Below are 16,520 nucleotides of genomic sequence, written 5' to 3' on the forward strand. Positions count from 1 at the left end.
AACCAGGTGATGTCATCTGTTATTGGATGTAAGAACAGGTTGAACCAGGTGATGTCATCTGTTATTGGATGATGTAAGAACAGGTTGAACCAGGTGATGTCATCTGTTATTGGATGTAAGAACAGGTTGAACCAGGTGATGTCATCTGTTATTGGATGTAAGAACAGGTTGAACCAGGTGGTGTCATCTGTTATTGGATGTAAGAACAGGTTGAACCAGGTGATGCCATTAGTTATTGGATGTAAGAACAGGTTTAACCAGGTGATGTCATTTGCCACAGCACTTTTTAACCACACCACACTTTTGATTTAGTTTAATAAAATATATCGAGACAAAGCTTTAAAAAGAAGTGCTGTTTTTTAGACCAATTTGCCTCATGATTTGTTAACTCACACACACTTTCTCTATGCTTCACATCGGAGTGCTGCTGCAGGCTCTTTGCATGTCTTGACCAATCAGATTAACGGAAATCACAGATCATGCAGGCCGGGCACCCCGCTCTCCACTTACCTCCAGTATTTATTTAGCAAGCGTGATAACACATCACTCCCAACAGACACAAGCAAAAACTCTTCCATAAATGTAGCAGCCTCATCTAAACATTAGAGATCTGACATGCTGTATTGCATTGAAACTTGACTATTTTTCAGTTTGAAGCAAGCTCAGCCCAGTGAGTTTTATTGTCAAATCATGTTGCTTTCTCTGTGTCTGTGTATAGGAAACCCCCTAATCCTTCTTTATTCAAATATAATTCATATGAACAAGTACAAGGTTGCTGCAGTTTGACAGGTTTTTCATCCTCCCCAAGTTCCAGAGTTTTTTAAACCATGTGAACTGATTAGAAATACTCTGGTCCCATCTCAGCTCATATTTTTTTTTACAACAGATGAATCCCATCATACCATATAAAGTCTGGAGTTTTAACTGGTTAGGTTACCAGATCAGGAAAAAGTACGGGCCCCAGAAAAGAAAAACAAATTGCCACACCACTCTGTACTAACTAAACATTAGTGTCTTTATTTCTCTAAATGTAACATTATATTGACTATAGTCAGACCCACATGATGTCCTCAAATATAACCGACCCTAAACTGTAGATCCAGAGCCAGTATGCATCTCCATATGTGGCTCTGTGTAGATGTAAGTCTATATAACATGATGTGTGTATGTGCGTGAGTGTGTTTACAAGTGTACCTTACAGTACTATGTGGTAAAATCCTATCACATCCATAGATCTCCCCTCATGGGTTCTTAAGTGTCCTTAAGTGTCCAGTCTTGACCTACACCACCCCTAGCCCCAAACGCTCCAGACACATAAGGGAGTGCCAGTCACTACGAGGGAGGCAGGGAAAGGTCTTCCCAGTTCGGGGCCAGATCTGATCTGGAATTATCCCAACCACAGGCCTCCCTGCAGCTGACAGCTGGACTCCAATATCCCGCTAGGGAATCCTGTTGGATCCCTTTCCCGCTCAGAAAACTTTTTTGGGGATGGGCTGTCCTCTGCACATGTTTTCTCAATCATGTTTGATACTGCACAGTCTATGGCGCCTGCCACATCAAAACCGATGTGTCTGATGGAACGAGTGTGTGGTTTATTTGTAGAGGTAATCCAAACATTGTGGGCTGGGATCCTATTTTCATCTCTCTCTTCTCTGAAGAAATGCAGGCTCAAGTACGTTGCATACTGGTAGCTTATAAAGTAAGTATAATAAGTCATGCATACTTGCCATATCCCATGAATCCTTGCACTGTAGTCTCTTTCACTGACCTGTGTTTGATGATCACAAGAGCCTAGAGTTCTGACAACTCCCTGTGCTCTGACCGGTGTCTATTGGTAAAACACAAGCTATGGACAGTATTGTATTCTACAGGTAAAGATGTTTTAATACTAACCAGCATGCATTGTGATTCTAGGTGTGTAACAACTTGGAGAACTGCCATTGTGAGGCGCACTGGGCCCCTCCCTTCTGTGAGAGGACGGGGTTTGGGGGCAGCCTAGACAGTGGACCAATGAGATTGGCAGGTACAGTACGCTCTTTCCTCTTTTTACTTCACTAACTTCACCCACTTTCTCACTAGCCAGTGCAGACACTAAGACAGTTAGTTTGGGATAATTTAACACCTTTAGCTGTGATTTCATAACCTGCTTACAGCAAGTTAATTTATTTTGACAGATCTACCTCAGTCACCTACAAATGTAGGATCTTAATTTGACCACTCTTTTGTTGCTGAGATGAGCTTTGTGATTTACATAAATTCACTGAAAACCTGCACTAACACTCAGATATATTAATAGCATTGCACTTTTCATGTAGCCTACTTTTGGCCAGCCTAACCAGAAATCAAGGAACATTATGGACTAAACAATCAAATCCTGTTGCTGCAGTATTATGTTGTGACAATATAGGTCAAATTAAGATTCTACATCTGTATTCATCCTAGCTACATAAAACTCATTACAACTACAGATGCAGGAACTTAATTTGAGCCAGTTTGCTACAGCAGTAAAATAAGCAGGAAAATAAATTACTAGCATTAGAAGCCTTTTTAAATGTGCATTTCCTGCTATGCAGGAAAATTCTCAGCAACAAGAGTAAACAAGTTAACGTTCCCTGCCTGGTACAACTTTTCCATGCCTGGTCATTCAAGAGCAAAAGGAAATAATTCTGGAAATAATGTCAAATGTACTAAAACACTGCTGTGGCTTCTATTAACACTTTCTGTGTGTGTCCTGTTTGTGCCGTGCCGTAGATGTGCGTGTGTGTGTATTAATGTGCGTGTTGTCGTATGTGACATCAGCCGACAGCAGGGTGGTTGCTGTGGCAATCCTGGCCACCCTCCTCAGCCTTATGGGTGCTGGGTTCCTGGTATTCCTTAAGAGGAAGACTCTGGTCCGTCTGCTCTTCACAAACAAGAAAACCACAATAGAGAAACTGAGGTACAGTAGGACACCTCCTCCCACACCTGTGTTTACTCTTATGCTATCTTGACATACAGAACATCTCTAGAAAAGTAGACTTTCTTGGAGATGATGTTCTGGTAGAAATGACATCATGGTCCCATGGTCTCTCTCTGGTGATTTGATGTGTTCACAACAACGGTATCCTTGTGACTCCACTAACCATGTGAGAGAAAAACACATACCAGTAGTCCTTCACATAGTCCTCACAATGAAGAAGGCCTGTTACTGTGTGTCTCAAAGCTACAGCTCCTTTAGAATAGTAGGAGAGCTGTATAATAGTAGTTATCAGTTAGTAGAAGACTTGTATAGTAGTTGAAATGTTAGCTTTCTGTCCTTATAGATCAGTTGGGTCGACCAGACCAGCCAGCCCCAACCAGACTCAGTCCATGTACAGTCCACGACGCAAGCCCCCAGCCAAGCCTCCAGGTACCAGCATATACAAGGTGGGTCTCTTTCTGCTGGAGGTAATGAGCAGGTAGAGCATTGCAGTAGTCATGGATACATTTTTCTGCATCATGTTTGGACAGAAAGTTTCTGATTTCTGCAAGATGGAAAAATATGATATGTTCGTCAAAAGAGAGATCAGGGTCCAGAGTAATGCAAGGTCCTTCACAGTTTTATTTAAGACAACTGTACAATCATCAAGATTAAATGTCAGATCCAACAGAAGATCTCTGTTTCTTGAGACCTAGAACTAGCATCTCTGTTTTGTCCGAGTTTAAAAGTAAAACATTTGCCGCCATCCACTTCCTTATGTCTGAAACACAGGCTTCTAGGGATGGCAATTATGAGGCTTCACAATGTTTCATCGTACAGCTTTGTATCGTCCACACAACAGTGAAAGTTAACATTTTGTTTCCGAATGACATCACCAAGAGGTAAAATTAAAAGTGAAAACAATAGTGGTCCTAAAATAGAACCTTGAGGAACACCAAAATTTACAGTTGATTTGTCAGAGGACAAACCATCCACAGAGCCAAACTGATATCTTTCTGACAGATAAGATCTAAACCAGGCCAGAACTTGTCCGTGTAGACCAATTTGGGTTTCCAATCTCTCCAAAAGAATGTGGTGATCGATGGTATCAAAAGCAGCACTAAAGTCTAGGAGCATGAGGACAGATGCAGAGCCTTGGTCTAACGCCATTAAAAGGTAATTTACCACTTTCACAAGTGCAGTCTCAGTGCTATGATGGGGTCTAAAACCAAATGGAAGCATTTTGTATACATTGTTTGTCTTCAGGAAGTCAGTGAGTTGCTGTGCAACAGCTTTTTCCCAAAATTTTGAGAGGGATGGGAGATTCGATATACGCCGATAGTTGTTTTCATATTTTCTGGGTCAAGGTGTGGCTTTTTCAAGAGAGGCTTTATTACTGACACTTTTAGTGAGTTTGGTACACATCCGGTGGATAGGGAGGTGTTTATTATGTTCAACATAGGAGAGCCAAGCACAGGAAGCAGCTCTTTCAGTAGTTTAGTTGGAATAGGGCTTGCAGCTTGACGTTTTAGAGGCCATGACTATTTTCATCAATGTATCAAGTGACATAGTATTAAATAAACTTGAGTGTCTCTCTGATCCTAGGTCCTGGCAGTGTTGTGCAGACTCAGGACAACTGAGCTTTGGAGAAATACACAGATTTAAAGAGGAGTCCGTGATTTACTTTCTAATGACCATGATCTTTTCGCCAATGAAGTTCATGAATTTATCACTGCTGAAGTGAAAGCCATCCTCCCTTGGGGAATGCTGCTTTTTAGTTTGCTTTGCAACAGAATCAAAAATACATTTTGGATTGTTCTTATTTTCCTCAATTCATTTGGAAAAATAGGATGAACGAGCAGCAGTGAGGGCTCTTCGATACTGCACGGTACTGTCTTTCCAAGCTTTTCGGAAGACTTCCAGTTTGGTGTAGCGCCATTTCCGTTCCAATTTTCTGGAAGCTTGCTTCAGGGCTCGGATATTTTCTGTATACCAGGGAGCTAGTTTCTTACGACAAATGTTTTTGTTTTTAGGGGTGCAACTGCATCTAGGTTATTACGCAAGGTTAAATTGAGTTCCTCAGTTAGGTGGTTAACTGATTTTTGTACTCTGACGTCCTTGGGTAGGTGGAAGGAGTCGCAGGGCATCAAGGTATCTTTGGGTTGTCTGAGAATTTATAACACAGCTTTTGATGATCCTTGGTTGGGGTCTGAGCAGATTATTTGTTGTGATTGCAAATGTAATAAAATGGTGGTCCGATAGTCCAGGATTATGAGGAAAAACATTAAGATCGACCATATTTATTCCATGGGACAAAACTAGGTCCAGAGTATGACTGTGGCAGTGAGTAGGTCCGGAGACATGTTAGACAAAACCCACTTAGTCGATGATGGCTCCGAAAGCCTTTTGGAGTGGGTCTGTGGACTTCTCCATGTGAATATTAAAGTCACCAAAAATGTGAATATTTTCTGCCATGACTTCAAGGTCCGATAGGAATTCAAGGAACTCAGTGAGGAACACTGTATACAGCCCAGGAGGCCTGTAGACAGTAGCTATGAAAAGTGATTGAGTAGGCTGCATTGATTTCATTGTATTAAAGTCAAAAGACTGAAATGCAGTCATTTTATATGTACACTACCATTCAAAATGTTGGGGTCACTTAGAAATGTCCTTGTTTTTGAAAGAAAAGCAAATTTTTTGTCCATTAAAATAACATCAAATTGATCAGAAATACAGTGTAGACATTCATGTTTTAAATAACTATTGTAGCTGGAAACAGCTGATTTTGAATGGAATATCTTCATAGGCGTACAGAGGCCCATGATCAGCAACCATCACTCCTGTGTTCCAATGGCAGGTTGTGTTAGCTAATCCAAGTTTATCATTTTAAAAGGCTAATTGAGCATTAGAAAAACCTTTTGCAATTATATTAGCACAGCTGAAAACTGTTGTTCTGATTAAAAAAGCAATAAAACTGTCATTCTTTAGACTAGTTGATTATCTGAAGCATCATCATCTGATGTGTTCGATTACAGGCTCAAAATGGCCAGAAACAAATAACTTTCTTCTGAAACTCGTCAGTCTTTTCATTTTCTCAGAAATTAATGCTATTCCATGCGAGAAATTGCCAAGAATCTGAAGACGCTGTGTACTACTACAACGCTGTGTACTACTCCCTTCACAGAACAGCGCAAACGGGCTCTAACCAGAATAGAAATTGGAGTGGGAGGCCCCAGTGCACAACTGAGCAAGAGGACAAGTACATTTGCTGGTCTAGTTTGAGAAACAGACGCCACAAGTCCTCAACTGGCAGCTTCATTAAATAGTACCCGCAATACACCAGTCTCAACGTCAACAGTTTAGAGGTGATTCCGGGATGCTGGCCTTCTAGGCAGCGTTGCAAAGGAAAAGCCATATCTCAGACTGGCCAATAAAAATCAAAGATTAAGATGGGCAAAAGAACACAGGCACTGGACAGAGGAACCCTGCCTAGAAGGCCAGCATCCCGGAGTCGCCTCTTCACTGTTGACGTTGAGACTGGTGTTTTGCGGGTACTATTTAATACAGCTGCCAGTTGAGTACTTGTAAGGCGTCTGTATTCTAGTCATGGCTCATCCTGTATAACTACTGCTGTACACACCTTTTCTATTCAAATTTCATATTCCTTCAGAAAGTATTCACACCCCTTGACTTTTCAAAATGTTGTTGTGTTACAGCCTGAATTTGAAACAGATTAAATTTAGATTTTGTGTCACTGTCCTACACACAATACCCTATGATGTCCAAGCTGAATCATGTTTTTAGGATTTATTTTACAAATTAATTAAAGTGTAAAGTTTATATGTCTTGAGCCAGTAATGATTAAACCCCCCTATGTCAAGCCTAAATAAGTTCAGGAGTAATGTGCTTAACAAGTCACATAATAAGTTGCATGGACTCTGTGTGCAATAATAGTGTTTAACATGATGTTTAAATAACTACCTCATCTCTGTACCCCACACATACAATGATCTGTAAGGTCCCTCAGTCGAACAGTGAATTTCAAACACAGATCCATCCACAAAGACCAGGGAGGTTTTCCAATGCCTCACAAAGAAGGGCATCTATTGGTAGACGGGTACAAATAAAAAGAAGCAGACATTGAATATCCCTTTGAGAATGTTGAAGTTATTAATTACACTTTGCATGGTATGTCAGTACGCCCAGTCACTACATAGATACAGGTGTCCTTCCTAACTCAGTTGCCGTAGAGGAAGAAAACCACTCAGGAATTTCACCATGAGGCCAATGGTGACTTTAAAACAGAATTGAACGCCTGTGATAGGAGAAAACTGAGGATTACTCCACCATAATAACCTAATTGAGTGAAAAGAAGGAAGCATGTACAGAATACAAATATTACAAAACATGCATCCTGTTTGCAACAGGTTACTAAAGTAATACTGCAAAAAATGTGGCAGTGCGATTAACGTTTTTGACCTGAATACAAAGTCATAGTATGTTTGGAGCAAGTCCAATAAAACAAATTACTGAGTACCACTCTCCATATTTTCAAGCATAGCGGTGGCTGCATCATGTTATGGTATGCTTGTAATCGTTAAGGACTTGGTAGTATTTAAAAAAGAAACAGGATGGAGCTAAGCTCAGGCAAAATCCTAGAGAAAACCCTGCTTCACTCTGCTTTCTACCAGACACTGGGAGATGAATTCACCTTTCATCAGGACAATAACGTAAAACACAAGGCCAAATCTACACTGGAGTTGCTTACCAAGAAGACAGTGAATGTTCTTTAGCGGCCCAGTTACAGTTTTGACTTAAATCTACTTTAAAATCAATGGCAAGACCTGAAAATGGTTATCTAGCAATGATCATCAACCAATTTGACAGAGCTTGAAGAATTTTGAAAATAATAATGTGCAAATGTTACACAATCCAGGTGTGGAAAGCTCTTAAATAATATAATATAATATATCCCATTTAGCAGACGCTTTTGTCCAAAGCGACTTACAAGTCGGCTGGGGCCACTACTTTTACATATGGGTGGCCCTAGCGGGAATCGAACCCACGACGCTTGGCGTTGCAAGCGCCATGCTCTACCGACTGAGCCACACAGGACCCAAAACTTTCAATCGCAGCCAAAGGTACAAAGTATTGACTCAGGGGTGTGAATACTTTTCAATAAGATAGTTCTTTATTTCATTATCAATACATTAGCAAACATGTTTATGTCATCACAGGGTATTGTGTGTACATGTAGATGGGTGAGAAAAAAATAGTAATTTCATACATTTTGAATTCAGGCTGTAACATAACAACATGTGGAATAAGTCAAGGGGTATGAATGCTTTCTGAAAACACTGCATTCGTTACACCTGCTACAGAACATGAGAGCGGAGTTGAGCAGTTGGAAATCTTTCCATGTCTTTCCCACCGCTCTGCTAAATTCACTCCGCGCTCACAGGCAGAATTCGATTCATTCATTAAAATCAGAATTTAACAAACAGCCATCTATTTTTGTGACGACCTGGGCCTACCAATAATTTTTAAAGTATTGAAACCAAACCATATCGATTTGAATGAAAAGTGATCTTTTTTTTACTGAGTTTTGGTCAGGAGCCATATAGGGAGCCTAAGAACGAACGGAAATGAATTATTTAGGCTATATTATTTTAATTATTTCAAGGCTATATATAGCCTGCAAAGAAATACATTGAAGCATTTGCGAGCGTGACACATTAGGCTGGTAGTGACATAAAGCGCTCAGCATTTATTAAACAACATTTCATTGTATTAAAGTCTATAAATTGCATATAGGCTGTGACTTACTTTGAATTAAATACAAATTAAACTGAAAATGATTTATTAGTGCTTTTGAATTCATATTTAGAAACATGAGTTTGGCCAGTCTGTGACTTCATGCTAATGCGATGGTACCTTTCTTTTAGCATGTGCACGTAGTAACTACACTATCATGCTTTTGGGATAAATGTATTTTCAGATTCCACAATGATTCTTTAGTTGTGGACACGACATCACCACACTCCCTCTCTTACTCTTGGTCCTCATCTTTGTAAGTCACCTTGATTAAGCACCTGTGTGATTTATCAGTTTCTTTACGAAAATATTTAGCGAACTCCATGAGAGTAGCTTAAGCAAGGAGCTATAGCAGCACACAAGTAGACTACAGATGCATGCTGGGGCGGGCATACCCTGAGCTCTTGAAGTGAGCGCTACTGGAGCAAAATTGGAGCGGGCGAGAAAGCCGCCGCTCCAGCCTTTGGGAATCTCGCAGTAATGATTTAAAAACCCCGGGGCGGCAGGGTAGCCTAGTGGTTAGAGCGTTGGACTAGTAACCGGAAGGTTGCAAGTTCAAACCCCCGAGCTGACAAGGTACAAATCTGTCTTTCTGCCCCTGAACAGGCAGTTAACCCACTGTTGCTAAGCCATCATTGAAAATAAGAATGTGTTCTTAACTGACTTGCCTAAATAAATAAACATACTCTGACCCGCTATGACATCTGCTAAACTGTGTACGTGACCAATAAGGGAGCTGGAGTCTGCACTCAGTTTTTTCCCCCAACCTTCCCTTAATTGATTAGTATGGTTCACTCACAGGCCTACACAATGGATGATGTAACAAGTACACTTTGCATTGTATAAAAGATTGGGATATAGGGAGAACTAAAACGTGTGTTAGCAAAGACGTATTACAAACGAATTGCTGACAAACTGACACACCTTTGGATTTCTAATGTAATGATACTGTATCAGAACCGCAGCACCACAACAGGGAATCAACTTGGACTGAGACCTGCCATGCTTATCTGAACCTATTAATTCCAGACTTATTGTCAAAACAAGTTGACGGCTAAGCGGATAATTGATTTAGTCTCAGCGGCTCTCCCTTGAAGAAATATTCATGAGGCCCATATTGCTGGCAGAAGGCTGGAGGAACTTTAATTGAGATGCTGCGGTCCATTTCAATGAAATGGTAATCATGATGCAGTATCATTATAGGGTTCTGCCTGAAATTAAAAGTGTTTGTGTACAGGGACATAGGAGAACAGGATTGATTGATTCAAGCGTAGGAGGCAAATTGGGGTGGACTTGTGTTTGAATTGATAAGCATTGAGGCATGTGCGTGCATGTGCATGTGTGCGTGCATTCAAACAGCCAGTCGATTCCCATGGAGAACAGCTGGAGTGTATCATTGCGGTCTGAGTTCAGGGTAAAGGTTAGCTGGCTGAGGCAGGAAGGAAGATGCTTAACCCAGTTCCATCTCCAATACCAGTATATTATCTTGTAGTGAACATGTCTGGCTCCTCAGCAGTATTCAGTCCATCTGTCTACTGTATCTGAACAGTCAAATAGTTTGCTTCACCTGTGTCTAACTGACAGTTTGCTGTAGTCCCACTCCAGCTGTTTGTTCTGGCAGTCACGGTTGCCACTGTCCAGATGTCCAGCAGACTCTCTGCAAGTTACCTGGCATTGCTGCAGTCCAGGCCAGTTCAGCCAGTCCAGCTATCTCAGGTGCAATTATTCTGGAGGGCTAACAGCTGTTCTGGACAGGTAATTTGGTGCTGTCGTTGACCATTTCAATGTGTTAAATTCATGAACTATGTTTTCTGTTATTGACTGCCTATGACACTTGTTAATTCATAGTAATATCATCTCCATGACAGAGAACTTAGGTATAGTTTTACCCATAGAAATAATAATGAATAGTCAATGATGTCATAATGGGTGGACTGGCAGCCATTTGGAGTGTACCCATGCCCGGAAGTAAAAACAGGAAGTGTATCCTTCAATCTGTGCTATGATTTGTTGAGTCAACTCACATTCCCAAAAAATAAATTCCATAGCATGAGCCACATCAGTTAGAATTAGAGGTTGACCGATTAATTAGGGACGATTTCAAGTTTTCATAACAATCGGAAATCTGTAATTTTGGACAGCGATTTAATTATATATATATATTTTTGCACATTTATTTAATCTTTATTTAACTAGGCAAGTCAGTTAAGAACACATTCATATTTTCAATGACGGCCTAGGAATGTTCAGATAACTGCCTTGTTCAGGGGCAGAACAACAGATTTTTACCTTGTCAGCTCAGGGATTCAATCTTGCAATCGTATGGTTAACTAGTCCAACGTGCTAACCACCTGCCTCACGAGGAACCCGCCTGTTACGCGAATGCAGTAAGAAGCCAAGGTAAGTTGCTAGCTAGCATTAAACTTAATCAATTATAATCACTAGTTATAACTACACATGGTTGATATTACTAGTTTATCTCGCGTGTCCTGCATTGCATATAATCGATGCAGTGCGCATTCGCGATAAAGGACTGTCGTTGCTCCAACGTGTACCTAACCATAAACACCAATGCCTTTCTTAAAATCAATACACAAAAGTATATATTTTTAAACCTGCATATTTAGCTAAAATAAATCCAGGTTAGTAGGCAATATTAACTAGGTGAAATTGTGTCACTTCTCTTGCTTTCATTGCACACAGAGTCGGGGTATAAGCGCCAGTTTGGGCCGCCTGGCTCATTGCAAACTAATTTGCCAGAATTTTACGTAATTATGACATAACATTGAAGGTTGTGCAATGTAACAGGAATATTTAGACTGATGGATGCCAACCGTTAGATAAAATATGGAACGGTTCCGTATTTTACTGAAGGAATAAATGTCTTGTTTTCGAGATGATAGTTTCCGGATTCGACCATATTAATGACCTAAGGCTCGCATTTCTGTGTGTTATTATGTTATAATTAAGTCTATGATTTGATAGAGCAGTCTGACTGAGCGATGGTAGGCACCAGCAGGCTCATAAGCATTCATTCAAACAGCATTTTCGTGAGTTTTGCCAGCAGCTCTGATGTTTATGACTTCAAGCCTATCAACTCCCGAGACTAGGCTGGTGTAACGATGTGATGTGAAATGGCTAGCTAGTTAGCGGGGTGCACACTAATAGCGTTTCAAACGTCACTCGCTCGGAGACTTGGAGTAGTTGTTCCCCTTGCTCTGCATGGGTATAGCTGCTTCGAGGGTGGCTGTTGTCGTTGTGTTCCTGGTTCGAGCCCAGGTAGGAGCGAGGAGAGGTACGGAAGCTATACTGTTACACTGGCAATACTAAAGTGCCTATAAGAACATCCAATAGTCAAAGGTATATGAAATACAAATGGTATAGAGAGAAATAGTCCTATAATTCCTATAATAACTACAACCTAAAACTTCTTACCTGGGAATATTGAAGACTCATGTGAAAAGGAACCACAAGCTTTCTTATGTTCTCATGTTCTGAGCAAGGAACTTAAACGTTAGCTTTCTTACATGGCACATATTACACTTTTACTTTCTTCTCCAATACTTTGTTTTTGCATTATCTAAACCAAATTGAACATGTTTCATTATTTATTTCAGGCTAAATTGATTGTATTGATGTATTATATTAAGTCAAAATAAGTGTTCATTCAGTATTGTTGTAATTGTCATTATTACAAATACATTTTAATTATCGTCCGATTAAATCGGTATCTGCTTTTTTTTGTCCTCCAATAATCGGTATCGGCGTTGAAAAATCACAATCGGTCGACCTCTAGTTAGATTCATTTGAATGAACATTGTCATGACGTTGGCTTGGGGGAGGTTTATGACAGTCATAAATACCTCTTTCCCCCTGTTTCCTCTCTCTACCCAACTGATGTTACATTTGCAAACCCTTTGGTTAACATCAGAAGGTGGGGGGAGATTAACTATATTCTGGTTTTGACCAATTGAACATATGCGGTGGTACTTAATGAATATGATGTAAGTTCAGTTGTCATCTGAGACATTCTCATCAATGATAAGATGACATAAACTCTACAGTGGAAAGTCTACACAACAGAGTTATCGGATTCACATGGAATCGTTGTTAAATTTAAATGTTTGAATATGAAATTATTCGTGATGGGATGAAACGTGATTTTAGCTTTTAAAATGTGAGATTAGGGTTTTAATAAGGTAAGGGCTCTGCTCAATCAGTGGTCCGCCCCTGTGAAGGGACATGGGCTATAAAACTTTTCAAACACGCCCTCCTCTCCCTTCCTATATAAAGCCTTGACAACAATATAAGCTCCTGTTCCGAGGATGTGAGGACGACGGTCCGATGTCAGAATGGTTCAGATAATAACTACAGAACGAAGCCAACATCAGCATGAGCTCTGGTTGCGAATGGTATCAACTTTTGACCTCTTATTCACTACTGAAGTGATACCTCTTAGCTGTTGAGTTAGCAACAGCATCTGCAAACGCAGTTTAGGAAGGAACAGACAGAGTATCCCATCTACCACACAATGACGTTACTACAACGTATTCAATTTACCGGCAAAGACATTCTTCAAAGGACAAAGGACTCGGTTGGGCAACACGGCCTTCCATCTACCACCAACCTACTGAAGCGCAGCTCAGAGTAAATATTTATTGCATTTTCCTTTTCCAAATGGGCGGTAATTTAGAATGCATAAAATACTGTATTTACGATAGTACAGCTTCTCCCTGTGTCACTCAGTCTCCCCACTCTTTCACTCAAACCCAGCCCCTTTTCTTTTGTGTAACCAGCTGTCATATCTGTTCCGCCCGCTAGGGACATTTTCCTTTATGACGTAATTTGTAATCAAGTTATGATTAATTATGTGTATGTGTAATTCTGTGTGATTAGTTAGGTATTTAGCAAATAAATAATTAAACCCAATTTTGTATTGCTGATTCAATTTGTTAGCCAGGGTTTGTGCAGATAACCAAGAATTTACAACTTTCAGATGAGACTGAATTAAGGTGAGGATTAATATTGACTGCTATTGATGTAAAATATTACTAGGTCTTTAAGAGTTTATTTGGAAGATAACAGCTCTATAAATATTATTTCGTGGTGCCCTGACTCTCTAGTTAATTACATTTACATGATTAGCTCAATCAGGTAATATTAATTACGGAGAAATTATTTTATAGAATAGCATGTCATATCCCTTAATCCAGCATAGCCAAAGACACGACAACATTCTACAGTACCATGGCAATCCAGCATTAGTTGATAGAACGTTCCAAATGACCATAGAAATACCAGGCAGCCATTGCGAGTGTACCCATGAGTTTACCAGTCAATTGCCTGGGTTAGAGCTTCCAAGCTTGTTCAATTCATTCTTATTTCTGAATGAGGTAAGACAAGGAGGAGCAGACTGTGGAGAACATAATAGCTGAAGCCCAAACTAACAGCTGTCTCTTCTCTATCTCCATATCCCCAGCCATCACACCTGAGTTCGGAGCCTCTTCTCCCTCCACACAGTTTCCACTCCCACAGCTTGCGGCGGCTGCCCCACTACCAGCCCCTCCACATCAGCCACCCCATGCCTGTCTCCCTGAGTGTGGGTCAGCAGCCCCTGCCACCGGTCCCGCCCCACCACAAGGCTCTGCCGGCCCACACCGCCCTCTCCCCACCACGGGCACCGCCCTTCCACAGCCTGCCCCGACAGCAGCCCTACAGAATGGACCAGGTTAGTACTAACTGTTCAGCTATACACCATGAATACAAATACAGATGGATTTTCCTTATTGGGGATTTCTTTGGAAATTGATCGAGCTCGGATCGACATAGTAAAAAGTTGATTGATGATATCCACAATCCATAAAATTCTAAGAACATATTCCAAACATATTCCTCACTCACTTATTCATAACACCTGCCTTGGGTCCCAATACCCATACTACTACACAATGCATAAGTTATGGACATTGCATACTAAATAGTGTGTTGCTATAACCATTGGAACAGCCTTACAGTTCTCCATGTTCTCCACACATCATGGTTTGTGCTGAGCCAACGGGGCTGTGTATAGAGGATGTAAGTCCATCTGTCTGCTCAGGGCTCACGCAGGCAGCTGATCTGTATGCTTGGAGCACAGTGTCAGTTGTCCGCAGGTTTATGAGGCACAGTGTACACTAGCAGATGCACGTAAAAACAGACATTAACTTTAAGATGTTACTTTTCTCTCTGGTATATAAACCACATAACTGCTCCCAGAAGTAAGAAAAGACCATGCAAGAGATGGAGAGAGACAGATATACATGTAATGCATCCTTCTCCTGAGGTACTCTCTGTTGAGTTGGGGCAACTGATGGATCACATATGTGGGAATGGAGTGTGTGTGTATTTTGGTTTCCATAGCAACCTAACTCAGTTCAGTTCCCCATTGAGAAAAAACAAACAAATATGGTTTCTGTACATCCAAGGCGCTCAGATTCTCTTGTACTTTTTAATTTTATAAACAAAACATGAAATTCAAACTCATGAGCTGTATACACTGTGTACAAAACATTAGGAACACCTTCCAAATATTGAGTTGCACCCCCATCCCCCTTTTTCTCTCAGAACAGCCTAATTTTGTCTGGGAATGGTCTAAATAAGGTTTCACAGTTCAGGCAAAAAAGATACATCTTGACTTAGGGCTGCTGAGGGGCACAGTTGGTGTTGAATGTGTGTGTCCATATCATGTCATATGGTGTCCGTGGTGACCTCTTATCTACACGACTCCTGTAGTGGAGTATCTGATCCAGAACTACCCCTGCTGTGTAGGATTCATTCTCCATATATCCACCACAGAGATGCAGACACACAACACTCAATGTATAAGATGAATTTAACAACAGATCTAGGATCCGATTACCCTACCCCTTAACTATCAGAGAGATTAAAACACATCTGATGCAGGGTCAGTAGAGGAAACTTCTACTTACTGGGAGCAACTCCAGTCTGGAAAGAAGTCTTACATCTGATTAGGTCTTTATTTCAAACTCTGTAGGGCCTCTCTGGTTTTATCTGCATCAGAAGATGATTCAACTGCCATCTACAAGAGGTGATCTTATTCTCTGAGTTTAGAGATTCAAAAGGCAAATTGAAGCAACCAGACCGCTGTTTCACAATAAGTGGTTTCTGCTGTTTGTCCTATTACAAGAGTCTTTAGATGTGGTTTAAGGTACAATACATTAACACTAGTACTGTAGACTCAGTCTAATGTGTTTTTGTGAGGGCAGTCATATCCAGTCTAAGAGCTGGAGATGGTCATTCATAAACAATTAATTAAATAACCCCTGGCTGCATTCAAAAGACACACCCTTACACCCCAGCCCTCAAATGAAATGGACACTTCTGATGATGTATCATGACGTCTGACGAGTATACACTTGCAGGGCGAGGGAGGAAGGAATTATTTTTAAATGGACCGCCCTTGCCCGGAAATTCGTCACTTGTTCATCCCGCGATGATTGTGTTTCCAGCCACCGGTAGCTTGTGGGTGCTTTATATGAGCTACAGTAAATTGTGATTTCATGTCTACTTATATTAACTATATAATTATTAATATATGCCTACTGTATGATAGCTAGCAAATTAATTTAATTAATTAATTTCCAAAAGCTATCCAAAGAAAAACATCATTACTTTTATGATACGTCTTTGTGCATTAGTGGCACAATTTCAAACGTATTTACATTCGTTGTTACTTACACTTGTATGTTGACTTCATATTGACGTTGAG

At 40.6% G+C, this 16,520-nt stretch overlaps 1 protein-coding gene across 2 annotated transcripts in view; it reads left to right on the forward strand.

Annotated features, from left to right (window-relative positions):
* Positions 1-16,520, forward strand: part of LOC135511054 (disintegrin and metalloproteinase domain-containing protein 12-like) — a 155,140-nt gene that overhangs the window by 133,380 nt on the left and 5,240 nt on the right. Inside the window, exons 18-21 of one of the 2 annotated variants that reach the window (XM_064932538.1) lie at positions 1,915-2,023; positions 2,752-2,938; positions 3,303-3,405; positions 14,232-14,480. In XM_064932538.1, coding sequence (XP_064788610.1) covers positions 1,915-2,023; positions 2,752-2,938; positions 3,303-3,405; positions 14,232-14,480 — 648 coding nt within the window. The remainder of the gene's footprint in view (positions 1-1,914; positions 2,024-2,751; positions 2,939-3,302; positions 3,406-14,231; positions 14,481-16,520) is intronic. The other variant, XM_064932539.1, reaches the window with a different exon arrangement.

This window comes from Oncorhynchus masou, chromosome 23 (assembly GCF_036934945.1).
Source record: "Oncorhynchus masou masou isolate Uvic2021 chromosome 23, UVic_Omas_1.1, whole genome shotgun sequence".
NCBI classification, from domain to species: Eukaryota; Metazoa; Chordata; class Actinopteri; order Salmoniformes; family Salmonidae; genus Oncorhynchus; species Oncorhynchus masou.